The sequence below is a fragment of the Euprymna scolopes genome, chromosome 22 (assembly GCF_053919585.1).
Source record: "Euprymna scolopes isolate OS-2025 chromosome 22, ASM5391958v1, whole genome shotgun sequence".
In the NCBI taxonomy this organism is placed as follows: domain Eukaryota; kingdom Metazoa; phylum Mollusca; class Cephalopoda; order Sepiida; family Sepiolidae; genus Euprymna; species Euprymna scolopes.
In genome coordinates, this window is record NC_136503.1 from 14,669,488 (window position 1) to 14,686,353 (window position 16,866).

Consider the following 16,866-nt stretch of genomic DNA (forward strand, 5'->3'; position numbering starts at 1 on the left):
ATATATATATATATATATATATATATATATATGTAGCCATTTTTTACCAATTTCTGCCATGCACCAAGATCAACTAGAGTTGCTTTCCAGGTATCGACATTAATATCCGTATCCTTCATATTGCTTTTTAGGCCATCCTTTATTGGTTTATGCTGTGGACGCTTACCACTCGCAACACACACACACACACACACACACACACACACACACACACACACACGTATATATTGTGCCATGGTGTCTTCTGCACTTTGAAAATTATTTAATTCAATTAAATATCGGTAATACTCAAATCCCCAAACTGCAATGAAATAGATTTTCATATTTTCTTAGTTATTGCCCACTTAACACTGTCCTCGAGTGTCTAAAGTCTCTATGTACAAGGGTTTGTCAGAATAACCTGGTATGCGGATATTTTCCACAAAAAGTAAACCCGAATTAAATATTCAAAATTGCATAGTATTTGCGGCCTCAATAAGTTCTCTTCAGTATGGAAAAACCAAACGATGTCATCTCAGGTAACAACACTGAGCTGGATAATATACTAGACTAGATGAATTCTTGTCTTGGAATTCAGTAAGACGAAGAGATCAAAAAGAATATACTACAACATATGAAAATGAGGAGAGGAAAATGATGTTCCCATTTCTTTATTAACTCAGTGTTTGAGAGATAAAGAACTATAATGGAACTTTCAAATATCTATGTATCTCATATAGAGTTCAAGTGTTAGCCCCAAGAAGGGGCCCTTGAAAGAGCAAAAGAAAAAAATTGAAATCATTTAATGTTAAATTAACATAACTTTGAAAAGCAACAATAATTTCACAAATTTAGTAAAATGAAGCCATTAAAAACTGATATATTGAAATGAAGGCATTCAAAACTGATATATTGAAATGAAGGCATTCAAAACTGATATATTGAAATGAAGGCATTCAAAACTGATATATTGAAATGAAGCCATTCAAAACTGATATATTGAAATGAAGGCATTCAAAACTGATATATTGAAATGAAGGCATTCAAAACTGATATATTGAAATGAAGGCATTCAAAACTGATATATTGAAATGAAGGCATTCAAAACTGATATATTGAAATGAAGGCATTCAAAACTGATATATTGAAATGAAGCCATTCAAAACTGATATATTGAAATGGAGCCATTCAAAACTGATATATTGAAATGAAGGCATTCAAAACTGATATATTGAAATGGAGCTTTGCAAATTGGAAAATGTCAAAGAATATTCTGCTTTTCGTGAACACAAATATCGTTCGTGTATTCGTTGTTGAAAATAACAAATTGATATGAAAATCAATTATCTAAGGAAGCAAGTTTGGGGAAATTCTTACAAAGAAAAAGTGCAAGAGCATGCAAATACATGGAAGAGTCCAAGCGGACTCTTGGTTAAATAATGTTCTCTCTCTCTGAAAGGTTTCTACTGCTATTTTTTTTTTTTAATCTTAAAATGATTAAGGATTAAAGATAAGAAAGAAAACCACTTTTCTAAAGAAATCACATTAAAAAGTAGAGACGATATAAAATCTCTGAACTCACGGTTAAATCTATTCACTCATACAACTTTTAAACTAAAAGAAACTAACAAGTTGCATGAACCCTTGCTTTTTTATGGCCTCGAATAATCTTGTCAATCTTTAGTATTAATATGATTTTAGTTTCATCGTTGCTTTTGCATGCTATCATTTCATTTCATTTATTTGTCAAAAAATAAAACTTTACAGAGTAAACAAAACAAAACAAACAAAAAAACAAAAACACAGTAGTCTAACACCTATACGAATTTATCTTAAATAGTTGCATTGTTAGTGAAGTTATTACCTCACTCCAATGTCCAGAGATTAAGAATGAGAAAGAAACCCTCTTTCGGTTCAATCAAAATTGTGGTGAAATCGTTTCTTGTAGTGTCCACGTAGACCTCTTTCTGGCGCAAGAGTGAGTAATAAGTCCTGAGATATATCATAATGCCTATTGAAGAGATTGTAGGCCAACATCAGATGAGTGCATAATCGTCAGCACTCAAGGTTAAGCTTTTTGAGTCAGCTTTCATGAGGCAGATCCGATAGACCCTTCAGCATTCGAGTAGCCAGTCTTTAAACTTTCTCCAGATGCTGGGTATCACGTTTGTAGATCATTATTCGTTTGGATTAAGATAAAGAACAAAATAGCAGCTGAAACCTTTCTGATTGTGCATTATTTAACCAAGAGTTCGCTTAGACTCTTCAATGTATTTATATGTTTTTGCACTTTTTCTTTGCAAGAATCTCCCCATTGCACTTGAATCTTATGTCTGCCATTTTATCAGTTGGAGATTGTCTTTGCTGCACTCCACTTCCATCGCTTTTCTGACAATGATCGATGCTATATCTAGCAGTATTGAATTACAACTTCATCCACCAAGTTTCATTTTTGTCTTTAGTGACTTCAATACTCATCATTCTAACTGGCTTCCTTAGTCTAATAGCACAGATGTAGCTGGTAAAATTCGTCTTAACTTTTCTGTCTTATAACTTGTTCTGCATTGTTACCTTCATTACACATTATCCTAATAAAGACTTTCATCAACCATCCTTACTTGATCTTTTCTCACTTCTATTCCTGAATCACATTCTATTTGTTTTTCTCCTCCATTGAGTTCTTCTGATCATAACATTTTTGCTGTTGATTTTTCTGTGAAATATTCTATCGATCGTTCCTTCATAGGAAGATGTTTAACCACAGGAAGGCTGACTTGGATGAGCTTCACAGCTTTCTATGTGAGGTTCGATTGAGTCTTTTTAAAATATTTAACATTGTCCGTAATTATTAATTAATGTTACCATCGTTTAGATATTATCCAGGTCCCTTTCTTTTAAAAGTTTTGTTTGCCACAAACAAGGTCAAGTGCTACTGAAGCATAAGGATATACTTTGATAGGGAAAAGCTGGGTGGGGAGTTGGATAGCAAGATGTTTGTTCACATAACATTTAATTTTCTGCATGTTGGTATGAGCGGAAAAACAGGGAGCAGGAAAGAAATATCAAAGACAAGTGGCCCAAGGAAATAAGTTATTAGAATAGAAAATCTTCTAGCATCTAGGGACCTCTGCAGTGTAGAGGTGTGGTTTTGCTGGTTGTTTTTGTTTTAGGTGTACAAGTGTAATAAATTCATTGGAGCACATTCTGTGAAAGTACTTGTAAGACAAGCAGAGAGATGCAATACTGCAGTGATGTGACAGAGTCTGGGGCTTGGTAGGTAGTGATGGACCTATTAAGTTTAAAAAATTGGTTTACATCTTGTCCAAGGGGGAGAAGCTAGTGGTTCATGCTCAGATGTGCTAACAATGCACTATGCATGGGTAAATGATAGCTTTGTAGAGATATAGGATACTAGTAGGTGTAAGAAGTTTTTTTAGCCCTGTAATGGGAGCCTACCTTCTTTTCAGCAGATTTGTCAGCATCTTCTATGTCCTTTTTCCAAATCATTGTCGCAAAATAAAACAAGAATATATATCTCATAGTGTAGTTCAAAAGAGAAAAACGTTAAAAAAGTTATCTTGAAAACGAATCTTTGATTTTTATATGTTCTTCGCAAAATGACTCTTCATAAATAAGGTTTGAAAACAGGCAAGTTCATTGTGAATTAAAAAAATTAAGAAACACAATAACAAACAAACAAACAACGAAAGACTGGACTAAGATAAATATTAAAAATTTTGCAAAAAAGACGAAATTTCCCTTGCCCAGTTTATGAAAAAGCAATTGGATGCAATCCAGTTTTTTAATTTTTTTTTTTATCTTTAAGTACTGAGTAGAAAAGAAATGCAGATGAAGTACTAATCGGTCAAGAGAGGATGATTAACACAAAAAAGTGCCAAACAATGAAGATGGATAAGAACTCAGATGTAGATAAATTATATTCAAGTTGTTGAGACGTTTTATTACCTTATTGATAGCATTGGCACACAGGGTGAAACAGGTGCTAGTGTGATTGCAAGAATTAGGATTTGATGGAGTTAGTTTTGGGAACTTCTGCCATGACTAATCATCAATATGTTACCCTTATAAAGGGAGGATTTATCGATGGCATTTGAATATTCATTCAAATATCATAGACTTCTTTATAATTAAAAAATAAAATAAAATGCAACACTCAAGGACAACAATATCAAATAGCAATCAATTTGAACACAGCATTTATACATATATTAAAAAATAGTTTTATTTAACTATGTAGTTTTTTTTTTATTAATGTGGTGGAGTATTAATTCTCTTTTGACAGGTAATCCGTTATGAAATTGGTAATGTTGGTGTTTATCAATATGGAATTAAAATCCATGATATTTTTATATATGTTTAATTATAACAGGCTTAGAAATGTTTGGTGTAGACAGCTACGTATAAATCCATATATTTGGATAAAAGAGAAGGATTTAAAGAAAAGTCATTCATTGCTACTTGTGTAAATAGAAATCCCTTGATAAGGCACTTATCAACTGGCGGGAATCTTCAGCGGGCATATTTCTTGGTAAATAATTTTTACATCTTGTGATGGAGACAGGAGGACTATTTTCTCACTAAACTGGTTTGATTTTTCCCACATATTGTATTTATAATCGAAATTGCGACACTCCCAGCCTCTTTACTGCATGCATATGTGAAAAGACAAATACAAGGTGCCCTCCCCCCCAAAAAAAACGGGTCCAACTCTAATTAGGCCCCGTTTCTTAGTGTTTTGTCCGAATGAAATGAAACTTTAGTCCTAAGTAGTTTATTATATTTAAAACATCACATCAAAACACTAGGGTCTTCGGCCCTTTTTTTCTCCGTTCTACAGCATATGTTCTAGATGACCTCCATTTAGCTTTTTTTTTGGGGGGGGGTCACCATGTATGAGTCTCTGTAGAATTTACATAATAATGGAATGAAGCACACGCAGTGAACATTCTACCATCATTTTGTATGAGTGAAACGGTGTTCTTTTAGATCTAGCATCTATTTTAAAACTTAAAATGATTTCAATTGAGTTATTTCCTTGTGAACGCATATAGCGAATTTGTTTGTAAGATAATGATTCGCTGCACCATTGTCGACCAAGGGAAGAGTCCACCAGGAAGGTGTATGCAGTATGATAATGCATGGGAGTAAAATATGGCCAATGAATGTTGAGGAGTTGCGTTGCCTGAAGAAAATTTAAATGAGAATAATACAATGGATGCGTAAAGACGCGCTTAGTTCTTATGACGTCAGAGGAAGATCAAATCCGGACAGTATTGGAAGATGTATGCAGAACAGTAAACTTCGATGGAATTGCCACATCTAAAAAATGGATGAAAATTCTTGGGTTAGTAGATGTAGAACAGTTGAGGTAGCAGGCTCAGTTCACTGGGGAAGACCAAAAAAAAACAAAAACAGGGAGGGGGAGTGATGAAAATGCACTTGAGAAAAAGAAGGATAAATAAAGACCTAGTCATAGATTATTTTGGAAGCCCCTTTCTTAAGTCGTCCAATGCATGTCGGCTTCTAAAATGGAAATTACACTGATGATGATGATAATGATGATGATGATGATGATGATGATGATGATGATGATGATGATGATGATGATGATTGGGTTATTGTAAAGCAAAACGAGCCTCGTTAGAAATGATTAGTTTTCAGATTTCAAGCTACACGCTGTGTTTTGGTGCAATGTGAGTTCCGTTGCAAATAAAATAGAAAATACAAATCTGACTGGGATTTTTTTTCTGTTTTAGCAAAAGGCTTTTATTACCATTACTTTCCCAAAAAATGGCTGCTTCTTGTTTTTTTTTCTAACTGTTCATTTCGTCTGCCATGAGATTAACAAAACCCCTGCCATCTTGAAACCAGCTTAAAAGTCTCTTGCCACTATCATGGGGCCACACATCCATCTCGCTTAGTTACCACTTCTCTTCTCTCCCAACCACATGCCGGCCATAGCCAACCATTTCTCATCTTCAACCTTTTAGAAGTTGTTCTCAAAGAGAAATCTTTGATGATGGCCTGTGTGACTACTCCTAGCGCGTAAATAATAATAATAATAATAATAATAATAATAATAATAATAATAAGAAGAAGAAGAAGAAGGAGAAGAAGGAGAAGAAGAAGAAGAAGAAGAAGAAGAAGGTTATTCTATACTTACAGAATTATTTTTGGTATTAAATACTGGCATGGCTACGGAGGTGACAAGTCTCATATTCTAAAAATAAAAAAAAAAATTAACAACGTTTAAAGTTATAAACAAGAAAAAAAGAAAAGAATAAAAGCAACAACATAATTCATAAATATAAAACAAAAAAATACTTTTATGAGAACAAAAAAAATGATTATTTTATGAAACTAAAAAGAGAGAGAATTTTGGAGTTGCTTTAATAAGAAGTCACAGCAGCATTATAAGTTATACAGTGATAATGTTGCATATTACTCCATATCAATGGCGTTCAGGAGTGTTTCCATGGTGATGATCTAGCGTTGTTCTGGTGATGCCAAGAGCCAACACCATGATTGTATGCCGCAAAGACTCAAGTATAAAACCTAGTGCAGATAAATATTATTAGATGATCCAGCTCCCTCTCAATTTGGATACGTTATAGGCCCCTCCCTCTTTCTGCACGTTACTTCTTCATATTAGCATATCTTAGAAGCTGATTTTTTTTTTATTGTATTGAGACTGGAATTAATATACGTCTTTGTGATACGTGTTAAAAATAATAAGGAAAATTTGTAATAATTCCGGGAGGTTATTACCATATTGTTTTTCATGAGGTTATTACAATAGTATTTTTTCGTGGGGTTATTAAAATGTTATTTTTTCGTGAGGTTATTACAATATTATTTTTCGTGAGGTTATTACAATATTATTTTTTCATGAGGTTATTACAATATTACTTTTTCGTGAGGTTATTACAATATTTTTATGAGGTTATTACAATATTTTTTCATGAGGTTATTACAATAGTATTTTTTCGTAAGGTTATTACAATATTTTTTCATGAGGTTATTACAATATTACTTTTTCGTGAGGTTATTAAAATATTAATTTTTAGTGAAGTTATTACAATATTATTTTTTCGTGAGGTTATTAAAATATTTTTGTGAGGTTATTAAAATATTTTTTCACAAGGTTATTACAATATTATTTTTTCTTGGGGGTTATTAAAATAATATTTTTTCGTGAGATTATTAAAATATTTTTTCGTGAAGTTATCAAAATATTATTTTTTTTCGTGAGGTTATTACAATATTATTTTTTTGTGAGGTTATCAAAATAACAAAAAAAAACAAAACAAACAAACAAGTAGGCCAACAAAAGAAAGATGTGGAACGGCCAAGACCTAGAAGAATAAACCAAGCATTAATTAATTAAAGAAAACCTCCGACTTGTTATTTTGTGCATACAGTTTCGTTTGCAGCCGAGCGATGAAGCTAAGAGGCAGAAAAATGGTATGTTAATGTTTGGTTATACACACATATGACATTATGAAACGGCCGTATGTCGACACTAGATTTATCACGATTAAATACATAGATACAAAGAAACACATGCAATGAGATATAAATGCAACAAAAAATCCCCCCACCACCACACTACATTATCACTTATGTGATAATAATGTTTCATGTTAAAAAATAAAAATAAAATGTTAAATAAATCATTTGTTTAAATTGTTTGACATATTAGAATTTGCCATAAAAATAACCAATAATAAACATTGTTAAATATTCATTTATTTTTTGTGAAAGGTGTGCTGTGAAAATAAATTTTCATAACATCTAGCCTAATGTCTAATGGAATTTTCCTTACATCTAACCTGACATGTAATGGAATTTTCCTAACATCCGAGTTGATGTCTCATGGAATTTTCCTAACGTCTGAGTTGACATCTATTCAAATTTTCCTAACGTCTAACCTGACCTGTAAATAAATTTTCCTAACATCTGAGTTGACGTCTATTGGAATTTTCCTAACGTCTAACTTGACGACTATTGGAATTTTCCTAACGTCTAACTTGACGACTATTGGAATTTTCCTAACGTCTAACTTGACGTCTATTGGAATTTTCCTAACGTCTAACTTGACGACTATTGGAATTTTCCTAACGTCTAACTTGACGACTATTGGAATTTTCCTAACGTCTAACTTGACGACTAATGGAATTTTCCTAACATCTGTTGTTTAATGGAATTTTCCTAACATCTGAGTTTATGTCTAACGGAATTTTCCTAACGACTGAGTTGACATCTACTGAAATTTTCTTAATGTCTAACCTGACGTCTAATGGAATTTCCCTAGCATCTGAGTTGACGGCTAATGGAATTTTCCTAACCTCTGAGTTAATATCTAATGGAATTTTCTTAATGTCTAATCTGACCGCTAATGGAATTTTCCTAACCTCTAACTTGATATCTAATGGAATTTTCCATTCTTCACTTAATTTTAAACTTAGTATTTCACACCTGCATCAACTTATTGAAACTAGTGTAAAATGATTACTGCTATTTACTCACATTAACTGTTGGGTTGGAGAGAGTGACACTTACTTTTTAAAAAGATGAAATTCAAAAGTTTCTCATTGTTATAAAGGCAATTAATACCAGGTGAAACTGGATTGTAAGAAGGAATACCAAAAATAAGGAACAGTTTTAAAGAAATTTTATTTTAAACAAAATCTACCTGCTTTATTATTTGTTAACTAGTGATGTATTTGTGGATCGAGAATATCACGATATTTCAGAAAAAAATTCCCCTTTTCAAGTTATTTCTTTATCTCAAGTTCAGCCTCTAGATAAATAGTAATACTTGAGAGGAGGAGGTCTTACTGGAAATATTGTGATATAACGGCTACAAATAAATCTCTGTGAACGATTTGAAAAACGGAAGCAATGAAGATAAAATAACTAAACTGAAAAAAAAAGTATTTTATTTTCAGTATATATATATATATATATATATATATATATATATATATATATATATATATATGGTTAGTAAGTTATAAAATGTATATGGCGATTAAGCTACACTGAATATTCCGCGTTTCATCCAAGAATCCTAGAGTGGATGAATAAATTATTCAAAACCAGACTGATCTATCCCTCTAAATGAATCCAAAAGGATTGGAAAGTATAACAAATATGGCAATTATATCAGCCAGTTCTTGACAGAAGTGAAGATAGTTATTCGGAAGATGGAAAGTATACAAAACAGAATTAATAGACAAAAGAAACGTTTATTTTATTTAATGATATATATATATATATATATATATATATATATATATATATATATATATATATATATATATATATTTACTATAATACTTATTAAATACCTACAGACACTAGTGTTTCATCCTTTCAGGAATCTTCAGTGCAGGGTGTCACGATTAACACCAGTCAATAGATTCGAACCCAGTGACAGAAGCCATCTTTGGCTTAATTAGCAAACACAGTATCCATTCCGCTACATTTAACCGCGTTAAATAACATTAAAATTTAAACATTTCATTATTAAATGTTTCTTTAGGTCAGTCAGAGTGATCTAATCATTATATGATGATCTGTGCATAAGAGCTAAATTGACCGACTTAATTTAACTGAAAGGGCTCAACGATAAAAACGAGTTTCTTACATGGGCTGACATAATTATTTACTATAGTGATTATTAAATAGAAGCTCCGACTGTCGTTTGGGTGATCAGGTTTTGATCCTGGCTCGAGGTAGTTGCTTGTCTAGCCGCACTGATGAGCTGTGAAACAGCGAAACAGTACTGTATGTGGATGACTATAATGCTCCCTATTTTAGATTGAGCATATTGGAAAGTGATACACAAATTACCATTAGCATGTGAAGCGATGCTCTTTGTGTAAACAAATTGAGCTTAGGTATTTGGTCAATGTCAAAACATTGTTAATTCACTGCCCGCATAGCAGCAGTCGTATAGCGCAACGGTTAGAAGCTCCGACTGTCGTTTGGGTGATCAAGTTTCGATCCTGGCTTGAGGCAGTTGCTTGTCTAGTCGCACTGATGAGCTGTGAAACAGCAAAACAGTACTGTATGTGGATGACTATATATATATATATATATATATATATATATATATATATATATTGTTCTCTGATAAATAAATAGATCTATAATAATAATAATAATAATAACAACAATAATAATAATAATAATAATAATAATAATAAGAAGAAGAAGAAGAAGAAGAAGAAGATGTTTAGGTTTCGTGATTGCACTCACTCACCTGTTCAGTTGTTTTCGGGGCAATAAAATCCGAATAAACTGGCGTCCACATGATGTGCGTATGGGCCGATGCTTTGGCAAGGGGTTGACTCAAAACTCTTACATAATTCTGCAAAATAAAAATAAAAAAACAAAACATGTATAAACTTTCATTCAAAAGCCGTTTTGCCGCAAGTCAAACTCATAAAAATATTGGAATGGCTTCTGCAGAAGGTTTTCTAGAGAAGATAAGGAAATAAAAGATTGTTCTATAGTTTTGTTTATCCAAAATAATATAGAAAAGTCTGAAGCTTTGTTTCCTCACTGGTTATTTTGGTTGCAATTCAATTTATAGCATTCAATTTGTTGATAACGTAAATAAACATGAGATTATTTACCAAGATATCTTATCTTTCGAATATGTAACCTCACAGCCATTCTCATAGAATACAATACATACAATTAGTTAATTTTAATCAGTATTTTTTATTTCTCCCGGGCAACGTCGGGATATGGGTCCTACCAGCATTATATAATGCATACATACATTCATGTTTGTTTATGCTTTTTTTTGCTTGATATGGAGTCACTACTTATCTAGGCCAAGAGTTATTCGAGGATATTGAAATAATTGTCAGGTGAAAGATAAGGAACACTATGGCAGTATTAATATTGATCAATAGTATGAATTTGTGAGGAATTTGTTAAAATTCAATTTGAAGGCGACAAAGGAGTAGTCAACAGGGAAGCAGTCCCACGGCAATGTGTTTCATAAGTGGTGAGCCCTTGCAAAGAAGCTCTGTCCATGGAAATTCTGCCTGACACTAGGTGCATGGTGAGAGCTGCCACTGGAAATGACTGTGAAAGCGGAACAAAAGACTGGAGCTCAGTCGAGCACCTTCTATACGGTAATTATGACAGAATATATATGAATAATATGATAAATCAACTTCTCGGAGTTGGAAGATAGATGAAGCCAGACAGCCGATTTTGCACATACGAAAAGCTTAATATCTTTTTAGATAAAGAATAATAATAATAATAAATGATTAAATTGCTCATCTTTACAATGTAGATACGTTTGGGATAAGAATAGAATGTCTAACGATGGGATATAACGTGAAACTGCAGTAAAGTGTTGCGACAAGCTCCTTATTATTATATATGTGATAAAATGAGGTGCCTTAAATAAGTTTCCAGACTTTTTTGTATGGGTACTTTTATTGATAGTACACACATGAAATTATAGTCCCCTCCAAAGTAATCACTTCCGGCTGCAGTGCACTTGTTGTACTGTTTCAAAATCTTCTGGAAGGCCCCATGGAAGTCCTCTTGTGTGACCATGCCAATGACTCTTGTCATAGCCCTCTTTCATCCTCTCAATTGTGTCATAACAACAACCTTCAAGGTTTTCCTTGAGCTCAAAAGTCACAAGAAGCAAGGTCTGGACTATAGAGAGGATGAGAAACTGTCTGTCCATTTTGGCTTAATAGACAATCTACTATCCTGCATTCTGTTGTTTCTCTTTTGATGGATTTTATCGTATGATTTACATTACCAAAAAATGAAACTTAATACATCTAAAATTCTGCATTCGCAAGGCAGCATTGCCTTTCACTCTGGATACTTAGTTGAACATAACTGAATTTTACATTGTATGTAGCAATCTTCAACCAGTCTGAAACCTAATAACATCGTTCTTCTAATCAAATACCTAAATCTAATATCCTTTTAGTCCCCGACAAAAGGAGGGTGGACCTGTAAATTCACCCTTGTCCATTCGTCTGTTCGTTCATTCGTTTGTCCGCACTTTTCTCAATAACTACACCTTAGAATTTTAAAAAATTTTGCATAAGCATTAAACATGATATGAGTAAAAAATGTAACAGAACGGATTTTCCAGGAAAACTCCGGTTGCACCCCCTAGGGGTGTATTTTGGATTAAAATGGCTAAAATTGACACTTTTGTGCTGATTAAAAATAAATGATGCTTTGGATTTTTATAAAACTTTCTGAAAAGTTGTAACTAACTGATTTCTATATAATTTTGTTTGTCTATACTTCGCAATAACTCTTGGGTGTGTCCCAGGGACTCTTTTAAGGCTAATAAAAATACTCCATTTTTGGGACTATTTTGCCATATTTGTCCAAAATTTTCTGTGTATATTTATTTAGCAGTTTTGCATGGTGCTGAACTCAAATTTTAATATTTTAAGGCCTTGGGGACTTTTGTTCTAGAGTGACAAGGATGACCAACTTTGACCCCCCCCCATTTTCCCCTCTTTTTGAATTGGCCTTGTGCCTAAGTTTTTTGTTCATGTTAATTTTTGCCTGAATAGAAGATTTAATATCTCAAAGTATAGTATCTGTTCCGGCAGATACTGCTACCAAAGATCATTGCCCTTGTGGCAATCAGTTTCTGGTCCATATAAAGGCAACCCTATATACCAAGAGGCTCTCACTACCAGTTCCCCCTCCCCTCCTCTCCACTTTAAAAAACGGCCTAATTTTCTCTCGTGGGGAAACAGATAAATACAATAAATAGAAAAATGGGGTTTTAATATAAATATCAATACACAAAAAAACAAATTTGTAGGAGTATAGATATATATATATAAATATAAGAGAAAGAAAAGTAGAGAGAATAAAATCTATAATATTTACGCCAACTGCCCAAATAGTTTTCTTTTGGTTAAAACTTCCTCTTTTTTACTAAACTGGTCATTATAACTTTTTTTCCCAGTCCTATGACTCATTTGTCTCTTTTTTGTTCAGCTACTTTTAATAAAATTATTTGAGAGGACACTAGTTAATCTAACCCTCTGACCTTTAGTCCATGGCCCCTTTTTGTCTCTTAACAGCTCAGCCCCTCTTTGGCGAGATTATTCAACACAATTTCGGACTATTTTGTCTCTTAAGTGGTCAGTCACTTTTGACTAGATTATTCAAGACAATTTACGGTTGACACCTGACCCAACAGGCTAGAGGCATTATCCGTGCCTCCAACTAAATCGGATATCAACATTATACAACCATTATTGCATTTTCCCCTTTTCATGTCACAATTCAGTTAAACCTAATCATAAGCATCGGCAGATCTGCTATCTAATTCGAGCACTGTTTATTTACTCACTACTCTCTAATTCCCGCTGTCCTCTAAGCTTCGTTGTTCCTAAACCAAAATTCAGTCAATAGATTCTGTGCATACCCTGGAAATTTGATCTGATGTCTGAATTCTGTTGACAACTTTTGGACTTCTACAGAAAAAAAGCGTTGCTTTTACATTCTCCATCTCTATAACTGAGGACTGTGAGCACCCCAAATAGTTGTCTTTCTACCATAGTGTTAATGCAAAGTGCTACGCCTTATCGTCATGAAGATTTTTAGTTTCAAAGAATAATTTCCTCCACGTCAAGTGCTTTACCTGACCGTCAGGCACTTTTGCTTTTATTTCAAAATTAAAACTACAGCTGCATGAGTAGAAGTGAAATATTGAGAAGAGTTGGGCTTACTATAATACTTTCGTGTGGGAACATGTGTTTCAATGCCTACTTTGCACCATTCAGTTGTCTCATTGGCACATTATTCAGCAGAAAGAGAAAAGTATTAGTTCATACAGCATCTCTTATATGTTTTTTTGATGACTTCCCAATCAGCCTTTTGGAAGCATCTTGCCACTTTGAGCAGCGGGTTCTCAGTTTGAGGCCAAGAATTAAAGGTGATGTCCACACACACACACACATACACTTTATTTTTTGGAAACAGCACTAACCCTATGCTGGTTTAACCGGCTTCCTCCAAAGGAGGAAGTTCTATGGGAGTATGAAATTCACAAGTGGTCCACAGTCATTTAGACAATTTTATAAGTTCCAAATCTCAAAATATTGACCAGAATTTAACAAATGAAGGCTAGTTGGAAAGGTAATGACCTGAGTTGTGTAGTGAGCTATGTGACATTTGCCCTTAAGGTCGCACATTAAGGGGATCATCTATCATCCGGAGCCCATTTTTAGCACTTTTTTACAGCCATAAAATGTTTCAATCATAGTCATTTGTTTTCCTAGTTTTGCATATGAATCACACAATATCTTATATTTCTCCCAAACTTCTGGCCTTGATGGAGGGGAAGCTAAAACTTCCTGCTATGGTTTCAAAAGATCTAAAATAACAGTAAGGAGAGACTTGATTCCAAATATTTCTCATATGTTACATCTCTCCTCTTTAGTTTTCATACATAAAATAAATTTCACAGTGTATAATTATTTGGTACTGGAGATACTCATAATCGTACCCTATTTTCAAAAGGAGGGAGATGTAGCATAAAAAATATTTGGAATCAAGTCTCCCCTTGCTGTTATTTCAGATCATTTGAAGAAACCATAGCAGCAGCAAGTTTGAGTTTCCCCTCCATCCAGAGGTTTGGGATATATATATATATATATATATATATATATATATATATATATATATAGAGAGAGAGAGAGAGAGAGAGAGAGAGAGAAAGAGAGACAGAGAGGACGTGTGTGTATGGCAGAGAGAGTTGTCTCATCACACAGGATTACTGTACTGTTTATTTTGGACGCTGATATCTCTGTCTGTCTCTCTGTTTGTCTGTCTCTCTCTCTCTCTCTCTCTCAAAACTTTTTAAGCTCAAATAAAAAAGAACCGGTGTTTATGAACAGATCGTAAGAACACAATGTGTTATGACGTAAATAACATATATCAAAGCTAATAAGAAGTCCGTGTAGAAGTTGAATATTATCGTTTACTGTATTCCCCGTCGTATGGATCCAGCAAATACTCAGAACTGATTAAATGCAGCTTTTACTACGGTAACTATTGCAGTGTAGAAAGGCCTTCAAGAATTTTGTTGTTCGAGTGCAAATAGTGCACATTCTGAAGTGCACCTCTCGATGAATCTGATCATTGCATGCAGATCGTACATCTTATTCTGCATCGATAAATGAGTTGCATTGTTGATTTAATTGCTTCTCGCTCAATCAATACTGCGTCCCGCGTTCGATGAATTCTTTTTTTTGAAACCGTAATGTCACAATCATACAGATTTCTTCGGTTTTCCATTATGATGATTGGAAGAAGCTTGGAGACGGCATGCATGATGAGAATAGAACGATAATCTTTTGATGTGGATTTTTTGTAAAGCTTGAAGCACAATATTATTTGTAAACGTTTCATTGTTAAGGATCAAGTAACGGCGAATAGTTGGGGGACAGTGATGGTGGCGTGGATGAATTAACTCGAGAAAGACGTTGGCCATCTAAAATGTGGACTTTTTGAACTAGGGTCACATATATCTTTATACATGCTGAAGGAGCATAAAAATGCTTATACAATGATGCAGGGACACATATATGTTTATATATGATGGAGGAATAACGTATATCTTTATATATTATATAGAGCCAGATATGTTTATTTATGATGGGGTGTATCAATATATATCTTTATACATACCAGGGGGTTATTTATAGCTTTATTCATAGGGATGCAATATATATCTTTATATATGATGGAGAGAAATCTATATCTATATATATGCTGGAGGGGGATATATATTTTTATATACGAGGGAGGAACACCTATATTTTTATATATGCTGTGGGAAATATATATTTTTATACATGACGGAGAAACACCCATATCTTTATATATGATGGGGGTGCAATATATCTTTATATAAGATGGAAGGCTACACATATAATTATACATGATGGAGGGCCATATTTATCTTAAAACATGATGATGGGTCAAATTTATCTTTTTGTAAGAACTTGTTAGGATTATATAGGATTAATCGAATGGTCATCTCTTACATTAGTTTTTCTTGGATACCAACTTCTTTCAATGTTTAAAGAAATTCCATGTTTCAAAAAAAATTCCAGTAACGGTATTCATGACAATATTCTACTACAACACACTATTATACTAAGTGCACTTAAGCGGCAACATGGACTAAACATGTAGCAGTTACCCCAAGGTTTTTTTTAGTAAAATAATAAATGGTATTCTTAATATGTGTCCAGTCAATTTAAAAAGGATGATTATTTTTCTGCTATATTCCAATTAAATTTTTTAGTATGTATAGCGTAGCCTTCATATCACTTAACCAATTGTTATCAAACTTGGTCAAAATTTAGGTCACGGTCTAACAACTGATTTAATTTTTGGATATCTGGGTTAAATTCAGCGATTCAAGGTTGCTTACAGAAAACATGAGTTGGAACAATTACATTGAAGGCATTGCCAGGGCCGCTGCAAGGAAGGTGGGTTCTCTCTACTGTGCTAGAAAACTACTAACACCCGAAAGTATCCTGTACCTCTATAAGGCCATCATTCGCCCATGTATGGAGTATTGCTGTTATATTTGGGCTGGTGCATCTGCTACTAGTCTCTCACTCCTTGACAAGGTTCTGGCCCTGTCGGTGGGGCATTAGAATATGCCGACTGTCCCCCTGCAGAGGGTAAAAGTTCATCAATGGGGGTCCTGGATATGACTTTAAACTATATCCAGTGGTGAGGCCCCAGATTGTGGGCTTTGGGGAGTGTGGAGCCACCCTTTAATTACCATTGCTCCCAGGTCCACTCTGACCCGGAGTG

General features: G+C 33.7%; 1 protein-coding gene across 1 annotated transcript in view; it reads right to left on the minus strand.

Annotated features, from left to right (window-relative positions):
- Positions 1-16,866, minus strand: part of LOC145243906 (voltage-dependent calcium channel subunit alpha-2/delta-3-like) — a 1,923,318-nt gene that overhangs the window by 134,676 nt on the left and 1,771,776 nt on the right. The window contains exons 13-14 of the mRNA XM_080107017.1: positions 10,271-10,378; positions 6,164-6,220 (exon numbers count right to left, since the gene is read on the minus strand). Coding sequence (XP_079963143.1) covers positions 6,164-6,220; positions 10,271-10,378 — 165 coding nt within the window. The remainder of the gene's footprint in view (positions 1-6,163; positions 6,221-10,270; positions 10,379-16,866) is intronic.